The following is a 19,120-nucleotide window of genomic DNA, read 5'->3' on the forward strand; positions in this document are numbered from 1 at the left end:
AAAAAAATTTCAAAAATTAAATCAATACAAACAAGACAAAGGTAATGCAAAAAAAAAAAAAAAAAATAAATTTCAAAATAATTTTTATAATCCCTTATTTTCATGGTTCATCAGTAACTTATCTTTGGTTGTTAATTATACATAGGGCTATTCCAATAATGTGAATATGGCAATGTGAGTAGAAAAGTTTTATTTTGGACATAGGTTGACGATCGTTAATTGTATGTCCATTGGATGTATGCAAAATAACTCAAAGGAAGTAAGATGGTTGGGTGGATTTTTAGAAGTTCATTCCTACCTAACAATTTCCATTTCAATGGAAAAGACCTTAAATAGATCAATGCTAGGTACATGTGTAAAGTTGAAGGTGAATATTTAAAGGACAACAAGGTATAATAAACCATGTGAATTCTTTAAGCTACCAGCAGCCGGTTGTACGAATGTGTCATTAGTCTAATGAGTCATTAAGTCTTCATTAGCCTAATGCATCATAAAGGCTTAATGAAGACTTAATGACCCATTAGGCTAATGACACGTTCGTACAACCGGCTGCAGTACGATATCTAAAGTATGTGTTTTAGTACTATTGGTACTATGTAGGATGGTTCAATTTTCAGAAGAACTGCAGTTACATGTCTAAATAGAAGTAAATTTCTCAAATTCTTAGCCCAATTTATACTTTCCTCAAACATTTGATTATTTTTCTTAATAATCAACGTACGGTTACGGTAGCTTCGTCTCATTTCTTTATTTAAGAAAATTCATTTATGACGTCAAATTTTCTTGCATTCCACTGACATGACTGATTTGTCCTTTGTTATGACACTAAAAAAGGGACAATGTCTGATTTTGTCACATGCAAAGGAGTCACAATTTTGCAAATCATTGAAAAAGAAAGATAAGGTTTGCTCACTCATGTCTAAAAATCATTTGAAAAACAGATCTTGATTCTTTTGCAATACAATATTTCTCAAATCTTCCAATGTATTTTGTATGTTCATAGAAAACAGATGTATATATGCTGAATTTTGTTCAACATATACATTTCTCACCATTAAAATACAAATATGATCTCATTATGGAATTAAGAGGTGACCTCAGAGAAAACCATGCAAAAGGGTCCAGAAGCAAAGTTGTCCAAATTTTATACAACTTGGACTGTAAGTTGTAGCAAGTATAAGCTTTCAAATGACAAATTATTTTTCCTCAAAAATTTTAAATGGCTGTCGCACGGAGTCCATCTAGGAAAATCAGACCTATCTTAAAATAGCTCCAAATGAAATAAAAATGTAGGCAAATCATAACAATTAATTTTTTTATACTGTCATGACTGTAATAATAATAACAAACACTATACACCATTTTTAACACTAACATAGCACAATTTGTTTCTAATTAGTATCAGTAATGAAATATAAGTTTCAATTTGAAAACTGAAAAGTTAACTGTCAAAATTTGTTACACTTGAGCATTTTCATCAGTGCTTTTTGTGGATAAATGGTGAATGCGTCCATCAGACACAGATGATGCCCCCAATTGCATATAAAGTTATAAAGGGACATAACTCAAGAATGGTAAAAGTGATGCCACTTTGATCTGAGTTTTGTGGTAATAAGCATTGTGTATTTTAAGTTTCATAACATTTGGTTGAGGCAAATTAACTAAGAGAACAGAAACCAATTTTTGGATGTAGGTATGTACAGACAGACTGACGGATGGACAAGGGTAACACTTAATGCCTTCTACAGTGACGGGGGGGGGGGCTAAAAATTAAAGAGTATATTCCCATCAAATAGAACCAAAGGTTTGTATTTTTACATTGCCTGTGTCACCTTTATTGTCAACCATAATACTCACATGAACTTGGTGGACTTTCTCCATAAAGAACTTCATTTTTGGGTATATTTGATAAAAGTCCTAATCTCTCTGTAGTATCATTTACACTATTGGCAGGAATACCGTTATAATTTGGTGGACTATCAGATCGTACTTGGATAGTATCTTTGTCACTACTACTGTCTAAATAAATGTATACAATGTCTGCCAATGTTCCCATGACAACAGCAAAAGCTATGATACTGGAAACAACTCTGAAATGTAATTAACTACAAATGTTAGAAAAGATTAATCACAAATACTTAGCCGATAGGCCTCAATTTTTTTTCACTTGCATCAAAGAAATCCCTTTAATAGTCTGATGAACATGACGAAAAATGCCCCAGTGTACATCATAAATTCAACAACAAACAGATTGCAAGATCGTGAATCTGAAGATATCTCTAAAATATGAATTTGTTATATTTTACCTCAAAAATGTTAATCTCAATTTTATCTTGAAAACATTTTTCCATGTATTGACAATGTTGCCTGTCTCTATATTCTCAAGGATTTTCACAACATTTATAAAATATGAATGTTTGATGAAACTTCCCAGAAAATGTCATGCAACCTAGGAGGCAAACAGATTTGACAACATTTCAAAATTTAAAACAAAAAAGGCTGTATGATCAGATTGCAGCTTCAAGTAAATTGGGCTATTAGTATTGCTAGGCAAAATCAAAATCCAAACAATCAAAGTCACAATCTATGATGGAAATATATGCGCTAAAAATTTTAAGAAAGAAACCTGAAAGCACATACCATGAAACTGAAAATCTCCTTGAGGGATTTTAAACACAGCACAGCCTAATGCATTTCTTATACATGACATAAGTTTTGTTTTTACATTCTATCATTTTGAATTACCAAATATATGATTAAATGCCATTCTGACTTCTTTTGATGCCTATTTTTGAGGTATTCAATTTGTATAATGAAGGATTTCCATGTATAACATTGAAAAGGCAAAATTGCAATTGCACATGAGTATCTACATCAATTTCAAAACATACCTGTAGCCACAAGGGTTCAAGTCGTTTTCTGAACCCCTCTTAAAACAAAAAAAATACTTATCAGAGACTATCAAAGTCGAGACGCTGATTGTTTTTAAAGTCACAGTGTCTTGATCCAATCTAACCCGTATCAGAGACATCCAGGCAATTGGCCTGCAAAATGCAATAGATCTACAAAGGAAGTTTTTAAAGGTTGGCAGGTACATTTTGAGGTATGCGACTCTGTTTTTGTAAAGGTGTAAAATACCATGCTTACTTACATGGCTACTATATCTTTCTTAGCATATTTTAGATCTTGTGGACAGGATACTCCAATTGGGTATATTAAGACTTTTAACTGTGCATCAATAATTTGCAATGCTGCAAAAAAAAAAATCCATCCATAAGAAAATAATAATAATGAGAAATTACAATAAAACAGTTTTTGCATATTTATTGCCTTACTTGTGACTGTATAAAGAATAGATAAGAAAACAGATGTTTGTTGCAATTTTCTCTTCAACGTTGAAGGAATGTATAGGAAAGCAATTTTCTCTTCAACGTTGAAGGAATGTATAGGAAAGCAATTTTCTCTTCAACGTTGAAGGAATGTATAGGAAAGCAATTTTCTCTTCAACGTTGAAGGAATGTATAGGAAAAATAGTCAAACTCCATAAATACACAAACAAAATATTTTGACATTCTTTTGTTAAAACATAAACATGATAAATAGGTGTCTTTTGGTTTCATTATGTGAATGCATCACATTGTTATCTTAGTTATTGTAAAATTTCATCTTTCATAACATTTGTAGCCTTTTAATTTACTATTTAGGATGAAAATGTTGATTGCTGGGATATAATTAATAATAATTCAGATCCGTTTCATTGTCATACAACATATATAATGCGATGCTTATATATCTATCATATCTAAAACAGTGTGCCAAAATTCCAGTCAAGCTAGATCATTTATCGAACAAATATTTTCCTTTGAACTTGTTTAGACAATCAGCTACTGTAAATTCTTAAATTTTTGCATGCATGCAATAATGGGAAGGCTTAAAAATTGATAGAGATATGAGATTGATTATTGGGAAATGGGAATACTGCATACAAATAATCCTAACAAAATTTAGAATGCATACTTTCATTTTTGCGAAAAATATCCCATCACAATTTTCATAATAATAAAAACATCCACAAAATATTTGATAACAGTATTTGTTTCAACATATGTTTTGTCTTAGCCAACCATTCATTTTTTCTAAATTGCTTTTTTTTTTGTTTTGTTTGCTCAGGGGAAAAGCAGCCCAAACAAAAGTCAACCAGATCAAACCAAGGACATTCTGCCTTCAAGTCTGACAAACTTAAGTTAGGTCATCTCTGTATACTGGGTCTTAAAGTGTGTGTCATGTGTGTGTTGGTGTTAAACACCTTTTTTAGCAACCCTGGTTATTTCATGGCGGCCAGGTTTATTTGTGGAAGAAACCAGAATATCTGGTGACCTTAAGCAGGAAAAATTGGCAATCTTTGTCTATTTTGAGATTTGAGTCAAATACTACACCATGAGCATGGTTGGAACTCACAACCTCAGAGTTGATAATCTAGTTATCACTGTAAATTAACAACTTAGAACACTCTTGCAACAAGGCCCTCTGTTTGCATTATTTCCGTGGATTCATTATTATTCGTGGAATATCAATTTTCATGGATATAGTGGGTACAAGTGAACCATAAATTTGAATGTTCAATGAAGATGAAAAAAATAAATGGGGACTGTGTCCAAGGGACACAGATGATGCCCCCGCTTGCATTAACCATATAAAGGGACATAACTATAGAATGGTAAAAGTGATGCTACCAAAATTCAAACTTGATCTGAGTTTTGTGGTAATAAGTATTGTGTATAAGGTTCATAACATCTGGTTGAGGCAAACTTAAGTTAGAGAAAGGAAATGCCATTTGTAAAGGGTATAACTCCAGTGATCTGGAAGGATTTTTTCTCAATGGGCACAGGGCCCCCCAAAAATAAATTTAATGGGCCATTTTTAGAATTAATGGGCCATGTTGTCAAATGAGTGGGCCATTCGTTTACAATAAAAAATAAATAAAAAAAAGTGTATATTTCACTGTACTAATAGGTATGATTCTAATTAATATCATGGATATTGTTCCTGTGATTTTGTAATTTCAATTTCAATGAATATACAATAACTTCTTCCAAACCGGGCAATATTTACGAAAACCTTTATTTACAATATTAAAACTGGTATTGTTCCCTTGTTCATGTTCATGTTTTTTTTTACATTAAATTTGGGTCTTCGTCGATACCATACATATTCCAGACGTTCCATATTAGAAGACGTTTCTGGCATTTCCTCTGCACTTGTATTATTATTACTTCATCACGATGACAAGAACAACAGTAGAGAGCAACGTTTATTGATAAGACACAACAATTCGCTGAAGGCATGTTTACAAAATGTCAAAACGAGCCAAAGACCAAAAAAATTGACAAGGACAGTTAAGCCCCTTTTATGGAGACAAATACTATACTATTCATAAAAAGGCTTTTGGGTTTTTCAATCAAAATAATAGCAAGTTTACTTAAAAGATTATAATTAGAGAAGAATTCTCGCCTGTACTAGCCAATTTTCACAAATTTAAAGTTGTTTATAAAAAATTATATCATGAATGATGGCTAATTACGTTTTTTGGGTAATCAGTCATACCGCATGTTGCTATTATTACCATAGGAAAACACCCGAGACGTCCCAAAAATATATAGGTGCTCCTATCATTGGAGTAAACACTACACAGTTGTGTACTCACACATGGCGGCACGAAATACGATCGGAAATCCATTTGACGATATCTCAACGTTTCAAAACGAAGTGAAAAATATCATGCGCCAAGCGGGCGCTTACATTTGTCACTTTATGCGCCATTTCTGGTCGATAAGCGCAATTGGCGCAAGGCGCATGTCCTTCCCGATCACTGTAACTCTAGAACGATAAAAGAGACGCCACCCAAATTCAAACTTGATCTGTGCTTAGTGGTAATAAGCATTTTGTATAAGTTTTATAACATTTGGTTGAGGCAAACTAAAGTTAGAGAATGGAAACCAATTTTGGGGACATACGCGAAGGATGGGACAGACAAGGGTAAAACTTAATACCCCCTCCTTTAGACTTGCATGCAGCTTTAGTAAAACCACGAAATCAAATATCCTCAAAAATACAATTTTTCCTTAAACCACGAAGTTGGTACCCATGATAATAAATAAATCTACAGAAGTTATCTAATGTTTTAAATGTAACTACATTACCATCCCAAACTATAACTCCAACATCTGTCTCAGAGCAAGAGTCTGGTAAACATGCTCCAAAAGCTAAATGCAAATTCAACTGTAAATATAGAAATAACAACTATAAATAACTTTGATAATTCATATAAAATAGAAAAAAACATATATTAATGATAAATGAGTTTTGAAATTTACAAAAAATAAACTAGACAACTATAAAAAACTTCTGAAAATAATGACAACTACAAGTGTATAATATCTTGGAAGTTATCAAATTTTGTTATAAAAAATTGACTCTGTACAGTCATGACAGTGACCTATAGTTGTTAATTTCTGTGTCATTTTGGTCTCTTGTGGAGAGTTGTCTCACTGGCAATCATACCACATCTTCTTTTTTATATCTTTCAAACGTGTCATATATAAAAGGATGACACGATCTGTAGCTCACATCATACACTGAACCAATATATCAGCTTACTATCTACAGGGTAACCAAAAAAATCTCTAGAAGTGAAATTTCAATGAAAACTCCAAAGGACTTACTTCCATGAATATCATATTATAACAAGCATTCTGAGAGTATTGCATGGCAATACATAGTCCCCTACCGGGTAAAAATTCATTATACTGGAACAAAAAGCTAACTTGTTCTATAACTTGTCATGGTGTAAACAAAAAGAAAATATCAAGTCAATATCTTCAAGTGTGACTAAAAACAGTGTGGAAAATTGATTAAAAGAGTGAATTTTCAAGTCCAAGGACCATAACTCTGCACAAAATTATCAGACCGAAACAAAATTTCGAACTTGATCTGTATAACTTGTCATGATAAAACTATATACCAATTATCAATCAATATCTTCAAGCATGATGAAAAAAAGTGTGGAAAACACTTTAACATTAGATATGATTAATAATTCTCTAAAATTAGATATGATGTAATACAGTGTACATCTATTTTCAAATTATAATCAAATATAAGTAATAGTTCCAAATATTTTTTCTTTTATTTGTCACAAACTAATATAGATTTGTAACTTATCTATAAAATGTCAACAATTTTTATCTACACAATGTAATGTAATATATACATTAATAAAAATAGATTATTATCTAATTAAAGGATTTCACTTCATAATTTTATATATATATATATATATAGCATTCAGAAAATTAGTTTATACAAAATAACAAACAACCTGCAAAAAAATTCTTCAAATAATTTACCAAAGAATGTCTTTTAAAAAATGAGTTATCTCCCTTTGTACAGAAATATGGTTTAACATAGTACTCCAACATTAGATATGGTCTAGAGTTATGGTCCATAACTCTGGACTAAATCATCAGACAGGAACAAAATTCGAACTTGATCTATAACTTGTCATGGCAAAACTATATACCAAATATCAAATCAATATCTTCAAGAACGAAGAAAAAAAGTGTGGAAAGCAGATTTGCCAGACTGACGGATGGACAGACGGACGGACGGACAGAGTGCAAACCTAAAGTCCCCTTCGACTTCGTCGGTAGGGGACTAATTAGGTCATCTGAAACAAAATCTTTGCTGAAGAATTACATGACTAAATCATTACTTGGACATTTTGATGATTTTGTTATTGATGGTCAGTTTGTTTAGACAACCTTTTATCAGAAAACATAATCCTAAAATTTACAGAAATTAGTTTGCAGTAAGTCATTGTACAGAACACATCTGCGGCTCTTTTCACAAAAAATCTTAAGAGTAAAAATACTTGTAAAGTCATACACATTTCAGTATAACTTACATTTTAATCGTAAGATTTTTTGTGAAAAGAGTCGCTGACCCCGAAAATTTGGTACCCTTGGGTCTTTACACTTACTCAGTGACTGAACACATTTTAACAACATAACCAAATTAGTCATATTAGAACACATTTGACATGTTGGACCACTGGAATCCTGTGCCCTTTTGCTTTCAGTCTATATACTACTGACAATCTGACATTTACCTGACTGTAGCCTGCATTAGTGAAAACAGAACACATCTGACCATTAAAACCTGGTCCCCTGGCTTGTTTACACTGTGGATGGTTACCAGTCCATATCAAGTTTCCATGCTTTATACCACTTCCAGGTTTCCCATCAGAGTCCAGCACTAAGAGAACAAAACAATAACTAGATAAATAATAATAATAATGTTCAAGGAGCCTGTATCACTCGTTTACCGTCTATCACTTACCATAGTTATAATCAGCCAAGTGTTTTTCCCTGTTCTTTTCAATCTTAATCAATTAAGATAAATGAGGAATGTGTCAATGGGACACAGATGATGCCCCCGCTTGCATATCATATTAAGTTATAAAGGGACATATGATAACTGAAGAACAGTAAAAGTGACGCTACCAAAATTTGTACTTGATCTTAGTTTTGTAGTAATAAGTATTGTGTATAAGTTTCATAAAATTTGGTTGAGGCAAACTTAAGTTAGAGAACGGAAACGAAAAATTCAGCAATTTTTCCGTTTGTAAAGGGGCATCACTCTAGAAAGGTTAAAGTGACACCACCAAAATTCAAACTTGATCTGTATTTTGTGGTAATAAGCATTGTGTATAAGTTTCATTACATTTAGTTAAGGCAAACTAAAGTTAGAGAACGGAAAAACCAATTATGGGACGTACGTACGGACGTACTGATGTCCAGACGGACAAGGGTAAAACTTAATGCCCCCTCCGCTACTGCGGGGGCCTAAAAATACTATTTTTTCAATAATATACATGTATAAGAACACTATATCCTTAACAGAGTCAAATGTGGCTGTATTAGAATGGTTGAGGGTTGACAACAAAACTTTTTTTTAAATTGATCTATTATTGGTTACCCCTTTTTCTGATAAATAATGACTGGTCCTCTGGTGAAGAGGAACCTTAGGGATCCTGTACTGGAAATCAACTATAGATAGTGAGTAGATCCTTTTACTATTGATCATCAAATTTTACAATGTGTAGCATAATCAGGATGACCAATATATTTTAGAAATACAAATAAAAAATTTGATCAAAAGGCAAACAGAAATACCCTTAGCCCTTAAAATCAAACTTCCATAAAAAATTGTAAAAGTCCACCCTGGACTAATGTACTGGGTTTCCCAACCCAAGGATGAGAAATGTTTCTGCCTTAAATTATTATTGACTGTGTACATCATGTACATATACTAACGGTGTAAATCTCCAAAAAAAGTCAGGCATTTTTCTTGATTCTAACACAGTGTTAAAATGAATAATATGGCCTAAATAATACATGTAATAATACCTGTGTTTCTGCAAACATGTTGGTTAAATTTAGAGTGGGTCACTATGTACATCGTGAAGGTAGTCAAATAATTTTATTTTCTAAAACAGTTTTGACTGGCATGACTGGTTTAGTAAACAGGGGAAATAGTCTGACTTTTATAGCATTTAATAATCCATATGATTGACATGTATAAAAATGACAAATAAATCTTTAAAGACTAGGGAACAAAAAGTAAGAGTACATATAGTTAGGATTAGTGGGGGAAAAAACATGTATATTTTATAGGCTCAATTTATACTATTTTAACGACTTTATAAAAAGTTTAGCAAAAGATTTTTCGTTACTTGAATTTTTATTAATTTTTTAATCATATACCTACTATCAAATGCATAGGTTGTTCCATTGGTTATATCCTGAATCATCTTCAATGTGTCATTCATACAGATAGCAGATATACTTATGTTTGGAGTAATGGCAAAGTGACCTGTAAGGTATTGAGACTTCTTCATCAGGAGAGATTTTATTCCATTTCTAAGTAACAGATCTATAGCATCATTATATTCCACTGTTGTGTGTTGAGATTCTGGCTGGTATTGTAAACCATAACCAAACTGATGATAAGTGTTCCTCCAAAGCAGGTTTTCTTCACCTGCACTGACATATGCAGATAATACTGCAAGGATCAGCAGACAAAATATGCAGAAATCTGTGATTTTGTTCATTGTTAGGTGTACATTGTTTCAAAAAGCCAAATAAAACACTGCAGGTATAAAATATTGTTTATTAATGGCAGTGACAAAACAACCATGTGATATTTAATCACTATAAATAGATCTGTTTGTACACTGTTTATCAACTTTGGGTCTAGATAAAATAAGTATCAGGTTGTTCTTATCACTGAAGTGTGGTCTTGTAATCTGAAAAAATAAGAAATTAACAATGTAGTTATGAATTTCCATATGATTAAATATTTATCTAGTAAGATACAATTATAATCAATTTTCAGTCTGGACATTCTCCATTGGTATGATTTTTGTTCAGTATTTGACCTTTCTCTAATGGAAAAAAATAAGCTGTCATATAATGTTAAGACATCTAAATATAATTAATAATATCATATACTTCATACATTTATGAAAAAATAGCTGACATTATTTTTTGCATAGTTTCGTACAGTGGATTTTAAAAAGATTATAGGTCACATTTTCTAAAAGAAAACTTTTTAGAAAAAATATATTCAATCTGCTGTTCAATCTGTGCACATTCTTTTTAAGAGGTGATAGCAACCTAATAGCACCACAAAAACCCTTTAAGCTGTATATTTGTTCTTCTTTCTTTCTTTCTTTTTTTTTGAAAAAAGGGGGGAGCTGATGTCAAATGTTCATCTACTGAGCTAAAAAGGAGGGATATGGGCAAAACTTTTCCAAGAACCTTAGCATCTCTCAAATATCAAAGTTTCACTACCACTCAATACATGACATAGTTTCACTACCAGTCAATACACGACATATATAGTTTCACTACCAGTCAATACATGACATATATATATAGAAACAAAAATAAAGCTGGCTATTTGTGATTTGTTGAATGTTATTTACATATTTTTCTCCTGGTTAGCAGTATGAATAAGGTTTCATGCAAACATAAGTTTTTCCTAAAAAATATATTATAAAGGATCATATTTATTTATATTGATCAAATTTCTGGTAAATTTTCTGTAGAAGTACTAGATATGATAAAAAAAAAAATTCAACTAGAAAGCCATGGAACCTTATGTTATATATTCAAGGGAGGTAAAATAGATACTGTACCATTAAACAACAGCAGGTTTTCCATGAATAATTTATATAAAGCACCATTTAAGAATATTTTCTAAAATCACGATTGTTGGCAATGTGGAAAAATTTAATACTTTAAGATTCTATAAATCTTATCAAAAACTATGGTTATCTCCCTTTGTTTTAGGGCCAGTTTTGCTATTAACCAATGACCATTATGCACACCATGCTTTGTTCAGATCAATGCACCCAGCCATATAGATAACATTTAATGGAATAATATATGAGCTGTGTCGGATAAAAAATCGACCTTGTGCAAGTGCTTTTATACATGTACATGTATAAAAATTTGACTGATTTTGGAACATTCAAATATGAAATGAAAGATTAATTTTGGTCTGTTTAGTAGGGTTCTTATAATAACTCAATTTTCAAACAGTTACAGACTTTCAGTAGAGATTTTTTCAACCGAAAAAATTCAACAGATGTATTAATATTCATTTGCATAAGGTCGATTTCTACTCGACGCAGCTCATATATTTACACTTATAAAATTAGAATATAGGCTGAGCATACATGTACAATGATGTACATCCAGTTTTGTGATAGAAAAAAACTACAGGTGACTGTACACTAAGGTTTATTTGCTTGACTAGACTATAATATCAAAAGGGTGTTGGTATAGAACTTGATTTGTTTAAACATGTTAAATTAGAATTTTACGATCAGCAGGATTAAGCAGCATGTCTCTGCATGTGTATATCGCACTAAAATTATTCAGTTAATCTGCAGGAAACATCTCAGCAACTGTAAAGGCGAGAAACTTTAAGCCTGTATCAAATAGGCTCAGAAAACTATTTTTTTAACCTTAATATATGTAATGTATATATACTTACATTGTAGAATGAAACATTTATATTGTACGTCATTGAATCATCTATTCAACAACTGGGAAAAGTCATTTTAAACTTCTGTCCATTGGCATGGCAATTTCTCTTAAAATGAAAAATTGCAGATCTAAGAATTAGAATAAGTCTATAGAAAACAAGAGTGCACACGCTGAAATGTCTCGCCTTCTTTACTAATCATTGATATTATGTTGATAGTCCTAAATATAAAGCTTTATTACAACTGTCACATAAACTTAACATTAACCAAGTAAACTAAACATTGACCAATGAACCATGAAAATGAGGTCAAGGTCAGATGAACCATGCTAGGCAGGCATGTACAGCTAACAATTCTTCCATACAACAAATATAGTTGACCTATTGCTTATAGTTTAAGAAAAACAGACGAAAACACAAAACCTTAACACTGAGCAATGAACCTTGAAAATGAGGTCAAGGTCAAATAAAACCTGCGTGACTGACATATAGATCATAAAATATTTCCATACACCAAATATAGTTGAACTATTGCATATAGTATTAGAAAAAACGACCAAAACTCAAAAACTTAACTTTGACCACTGAACCATGAAAATGAGGTCAAGGTAAGATGACACCTGCCAGCTAGACATGTACACCTTACAATCATTCCATACACCAAATATAGCTGACCTATTGCATGCAGTATTAGAAAGAAAGACCAAAACTCAAAAACTTAACTTTGACCACTGAACCATGAAAATGAGGTCAAGGTCAGATGACACCTGCCAGCTAGACATGTACACCTTACAATCATTCCATACACCAAATATAGTAGACCTATTGCATACAGTGTAAGAAAAACAGACCAAAACACAAAAACTTAACTATAACCACTGAACCATGAAAATGAGGTCAAGGTCAGATGACACCTGCCAGTTGGACATGTACACCTTACAGTCCTTCCATACACCGAATATACTAGACCTATTGCTTATAGTATCTGAGATATGGACTTGACCACGAAAACTTAACCTTGTTCACTGATCCATGAAATGAGGTCGAGGTCAAGTGAAAACTGTCTGACGGGCATGAGGACCTTGCAAGGTACGCACATACCAAATATAGTTATCCTTTTACTTATAATAAGAGAGAATTTAACATTACAAAAAATCTGAACTTTTTTTTCAAGTAGTCACTGAACCATGAAAATGAGGTCAAGGACATTGGACATGTGACTGACGGAAACTTCGTAACATGAGGCATCCATATACAAAGTATGAAGCATCCAGGTCTTCCATCTTCTAAAATATAAAGCTTTTAAGAAATTAGCTAACGCCGCCGCCGCCGCCGCCGCCGGATCGCTATCCCTATGTCGAGCTTTCTGCGACAAAAGTCGCAGGCTCGACAAAAACACTGTATCTAAAAAAAATACTGCCCATGCAAATCAGAATAATTAAGAACTTTGTTTGCAGAAACATTTAAACTCATGTACATATTAGCTCCTGTCTGTTTACATAGTTTAGTCTAATATCCTAAACTGTGTAATTTAAGTAAAACCCTTCAATTACATCCATTGGAAATCTTTTAGGTTTGCTGTAAATGCACTGCTGAAATGTATCGAACAGTCCTTAAATGGCTTTGTGAGTTCCTTTTTTATGTGTAGTTACCTTATATTTTGTTTGGGCCAATTCAATATGCTAAACTTTCTATATTCAGTCTGAATAATGTTGCAGATATGGGCAAAATAAAAAAAATATGGTACAAATGCAAGTGCTATAGATAGCTTTAACACAATTTGAGCAAGAGTTACTTCCCTTTTGTCACCATGTTGGAGGGGTCTAAGAGGACAAATGTCTTCATAACCAATTTCAACTTGACCGGTAGACTTTAGAAAAAGGTTTTTTTTCTGAACAATTCTTATTTCTTTTTGCCTTGCTTAATTCATCACTACCAACAAGTAAGGATCTCTTATCGGACTTGTGTGTATCACATATTTCAATTTGGCTAGTCAAATAAGAAAATCAACAGATAACTTCAAAATGACAGCCAAGGGAAATAAATCAAACTCAAATTACGTCATTTGAATCCTATCTAAAATCTTGTGTTATTGTTTATCAAGTTCTTGGATTGAAGTTTAACTGCCAGTCGAGTCTAGGCTAATATCAACAAATTGAATAAAACTGAAACTTTCTTATTGGTCTTGATAATTACCAAGATTTTCAAAAAGGGGGGATGCTCACAAACCAGCACATCAATGAAAAAGGGGGGGGGACTTTTCAGACAAACAGAAGATGTGGTCCATTTAAGGTCAAGGATCAGTAAATGACCAGTCCATAGATTTTTTTTAAATTTAGAATTCAATTAGATATTGAAAATATACATCAGAAAATTTAAAAAAAAGTATATGTCACCGACTTCGTTTTCGAGAAAAAGCCATTTTTAAAATGGTCCGAGAGGGTACTAAATTACATTGAATATATAGGGAAAATCCTTATTTTTCTTCTACTCTTTTCGGTTTCCTGTATAAATCACGAGATTCACTCCATAGAATTTTTTTTAAAAATGATGATTTCTTCCTCTATGTCTAACAAATAAGATGATGTGAAAAAAATATATGGTCACCGACTTCGTTTTCCCTCTAGAAACGACGCAACCTCAACATTTTGAAAAAAAAACCATCAAAAATCGTGACGTCTTCATTTTTATTACATAACGTCAAGTTATCATGGTATGAATTTTCAAAGTTCTTGGTGTTGATTACGCATGATGATTATGTGTTTTGTATTGATAGGTTCTTTTTATCATAAGGGTCTGGATAGAGGGTCCTTCATTTATTATTTTTTTATTTTGTATTACCAGTATTGTATTCTTTATTCTTTATATTTTAGCACCTCATCATTCTCTATTCTTTTATTTTTTTTTGCCTGTTATTCTGCAGTTTTTGCCTTTTATTCTGTATTCCGTAAACCCCAGTCAGACCCTCTTTTATGGACACGTATTTCAAATTAAATTATAACTGTTACAGTTGTAAAAAATGTGATATGTTCATTATCAATAATAATGTTTAAAACAATTACTAATTCAGAAGAAAATACTTTGTAAGTACATGAACGCAAAAATAATAACATAAAAATAGAAATCATCCCAATGTCTTGACTCAAAAAAAGATGTAATATAATTATTTTATCTTTTGTGACTCTGGCTTTTTCAAAAAAAGAAGTTCCGATAGGAGATTGGCAACACCATCAGACCCCTCACGTTCGTAAGACTGTGAAACATATTCCACTGAGAATGAGTGTGGTGCCTGTGCCACTTTCTCAGTGGGAAGCGACACATGTTCTACTAGTTGTTGTAATGCTTGAACATCTCCAACCGCATTATGTGCGTCGTATTTGACACAAAGAATGTCAAATACTAGGCTCTCCTGGTTATAAACTTTACCCTTTTGTTTCCTCTCTGGTAGCACAGTTTTCAGCAAAGATAGCGAGTCAACAGAACCCTTACATTTTTGTTCAAAACTATCAAAGAAAGAATTATTCTCCATGGAATAAACTAAAACTCTCGAATAAAAAGCTTTGCATTGTGTCCGGTAACCAATTAATAAAATCTCTTAGACTATCTTGCAGGTCATCTGTTTGCATTATTTCTCCGTTCCGATATAAGATTTGGCCACTTTTTGAAAAACCGGTAACTTTACAAGCGGAACATTTGATAGCTTCTTTTGGTACTATATAACGACAGAAAGTGTTCTGCTCATATGCTGCTGCAATTTGTATTATGTCTGTACAGTCGTCTGTTTTACAAAGATTATACAATTGTTTAATAGAATTTTACATCGCATATATCGACAAATATTATCATCAATGAATTTTCTACAAATTATTGAAAGAGTGTCATGTGGTTATTAATACATCTGCAAGTTAACAAGTAAAACACGCATACAAACTGACATCTTTGATAATTTCTTTTCGTTTTGTATAAAATTTATTGTATAAATAAAAACGTTAAAGATTACTCCAAAAGTGAGCACGTATATGCTCGAAGTATATATAATAGAATCAGTACACGATACACAAAATGCAACAAAATAGTGGGGGTATAGTATTAACATGAAACTATACTAAACTAAGGCTTTGATCAATGTGAACTTCAATAAAAATGGAAGATACATTAGGAACGGGAAGATAAGAATATAGTGCATCAAATACAACACCCTCTGCATAATTTGACTAGTGATTTTTTTGTTTATTACCAACAACACCGAGATAATACAACGATTATCTTAAGGGTCTATATGAAGTGTGTCTCCTTAACTTCTGTATTCTTTAATTAATTTTAATGGCAAATTTCTTTAATTTTGAATATAATGCTTATTCTGTTTAATCCTCAATAAATGATTTTATTGTAAAATTCTTCTAATATTGCATGATTGCTTTATTCTGTACATGGTTCATGTCTTTAACCACTACACTTGTATATTAACTTATTATTTTATTTTCCATTGTTATTCTTTATACTTTTGCGAACCATTCTTCTATCCTTTATTTATTTTTTGGCTCTTTTCTCTATTCAATTTTCAATTCGCCATTATCTTTTATTCTGCAAACCCCCTTTTAAATCTTATTATATGTGACAATAAATTAATGTGCATCAGAGAGCAACTGTATTTGACACCAATAAATATAAAAACAAGGTGATGTGGTCTGATTGCCATTGAAACAACTATCCACCAAAGTTCACATGATGTGGATATAAACAATTACAGATTATCGTAGACAACGGACTTAAAAAAGACAAAAAACTTATGTCGTTTAGTCGGCTATAAAAAGCCCCGATTTGAAAAATGTGAATAAACCCAAACAAGAAAACTAACGGCCTTATGTTTAACAAAACAATTTATATTAATGAAGCTCTTGAAAAGCGTATCAACCCTAAAAAAAAGCAACCACACACAGACTGAAACATGACTGAAAATTTTGTCTTTAACTTGTTAAATTCCATCTGCACAAATGCACAACATGCACATCATCAGATGTCTTTTCCTTTTCTATTTTTTGTGGCCTGGTGTTATTGTCTGGTTGCTGTATTACTGAAGTACTTTTTTCATTTTACTTTGGGTACTGAAGGTGTGTGTGCATATTTTTTTAGTAGATACACACACATGTATATATTAGTAGTTTGATATCGACATGATCGATAGAATCTCGTTCTTAACCTTCAAGTTGTATGAGTGAAATAGAATTGAATAGAATTGAGAATAGATGCGAAACCGTAGCTCTTAGGTCCTTATGTTATTTTTTAGATAGATGGTCCGCAAAAAGTCAAAAAAATAACACAAGGACCTAAGAGCTACGGTTCCGCAGCTAAATTTAGAACAGTTCTATTCTGTATTGGAGATGCAACTTTCAGGCTACAAATTTTTATTTGTTTCCAGTTATTTTTTTAACCATTGATATATCAATTACCTTGAGGAAATAACAATACTAATCAGTACTAAGAAAATTCTTTTAGGATCCACTGGATGTTCTTTTATTAGGAAAAATATACCATGTATAACCCATCAAACCATATACTATTTATACATGTATCTATTTAAGGATTTGTGTTCTATTTTTAGCTTCGAAAACTTTCCAGTAAATTGCGGACGTGAAAGAAAACACCATTACAAAAAATCGTTAGAAAACAAACTGTAGCGATGAATCTCTATAACGTTTTGTTTATCATCATGTGTTATATATTAGTCTTAACAATTGTGATGTATAAATATTAAATGATTGTTGCAATCGTAAAGAGGGTTAATGTTAATTTAAAATCGTTTTGTGTCATCTGTTTCAAGACTGACTGACGCAGCTGAGAATTGTATGTGGTTCATTCCCTTTTCTGGAATTAGAAAATATTTTTACTTGTTCCGACTGGTGTGGTAATTTTCAAAATAGGGGATATCTTACCAAGACTAAAAGTTTAGTATTAATGTCCCAAACTTGCATCCCCTTCTTCTTATTTTCTGCTGGACGATATCTTTTCCCAGTGAATATAGGGTTTCTGTAGGGACGTTTTCTAGTGGTGAGCTACAGTTTTTACACTGTTTTAAATGGTCGGCGAGATATCCAAGCTCAAACGTTACCACCCTACCTCCCTGACGCAAGTCAAGTTCCCTATTTTCATTTTGAAGATAGTCTTCTTGACTATATTCATATTAATTTTCAAAATTCTGTAGCATTTCTTCATCTTCAATTTTAGCAAACAATTTCATTCTCCTAGAAGTAACATACTTTCCATCAAATTTAACGTTGTCTCGTCAGAAAGTCGCCGGTTGCAACATTGCTAAATCTGGTCAATGGGACGTAACTCATACAAAACGTCGCAACATTTCGCGGAATCCGCTAGATGGCGTTCATTTACTGTAACTTGACCTTAAGCTTACAGGCTACAATTTGAACAAAGTTTTGACATAGTACAAAGATGTCAAAATGGTTCAAAGAAAATAAGGAAAAATATGTTTGTGCCCCCTGCCTTTCATTGTGCAAGAGATAAATATTAGCCCTGGTAAAAAGTGTCCGGGCGGACAAATATTACTAAGCATGCTAAGTTTTTAGTTGAAGATTTGAATTTTTTCTAAGATGTTAAAAATTGGTGATTCTAGAAGAAATTTCTGAAATTTGCATTTCTATAATTGTCTATTATTACTAACTGTTTGAAGTGTTTCATGAAAATCAATTATGACTGTATTATGACTTCGGACAACTCTTTTCGTTTTCTCATAGTGTAAACATATAATCTAGAATTTTGTGCGAAACGAACAATATTGTAAAGTGCCAACATCGAACTGAAAAAAATACGTTTTGTACAAGTTGAATGTTCTATTTATATTGTTATTGTAAAATCTGTTATAACATTCAAGATGACGGAAACGCATACACTAATGTATATATCCTGGGACTATTACAGCTAATAGTATAATAGTCCCAGATATATCTATACATGTAATCGATCAATGATTTGTAAAGTAAGACTAAGTATG

The 19,120-nt window shown here is 32.1% G+C and overlaps 1 protein-coding gene across 3 annotated transcripts in view; it reads right to left on the reverse strand.

Annotated features, from left to right (window-relative positions):
- Positions 1–18,857, reverse strand: part of LOC127711746 (nose resistant to fluoxetine protein 6-like) — a 33,643-nt gene extending 14,786 nt beyond the window's left edge. For 2 of the 3 annotated variants that reach the window (XM_052217859.1, XM_052217857.1), the window contains exons 1-7: positions 18,791–18,857; positions 12,124–12,222; positions 9,829–10,366; positions 8,168–8,313; positions 6,201–6,279; positions 3,152–3,251; positions 1,858–2,090 (exon numbers count right to left, since the gene is read on the reverse strand). In XM_052217859.1, the coding sequence (XP_052073819.1) occupies positions 1,858–2,090; positions 3,152–3,251; positions 6,201–6,279; positions 8,168–8,313; positions 9,829–10,171 (901 nt within the window). In that variant the 5' untranslated portion in view covers positions 10,172–10,366; positions 12,124–12,222; positions 18,791–18,857. The remainder of the gene's footprint in view (positions 1–1,857; positions 2,091–3,151; positions 3,252–6,200; positions 6,280–8,167; positions 8,314–9,828; positions 10,367–12,123; positions 12,223–18,790) is intronic. The other variant, XM_052217858.1, reaches the window with a different exon arrangement.
- Between the last annotated feature and the right edge of the window lie 263 nt (positions 18,858–19,120).

The sequence above is a fragment of the Mytilus californianus genome, unplaced genomic scaffold, assembly GCF_021869535.1.
Source record: "Mytilus californianus isolate M0D057914Y unplaced genomic scaffold, xbMytCali1.0.p SCAF_8, whole genome shotgun sequence".
Taxonomy (NCBI): Eukaryota; Metazoa; Mollusca; class Bivalvia; order Mytilida; family Mytilidae; genus Mytilus; species Mytilus californianus.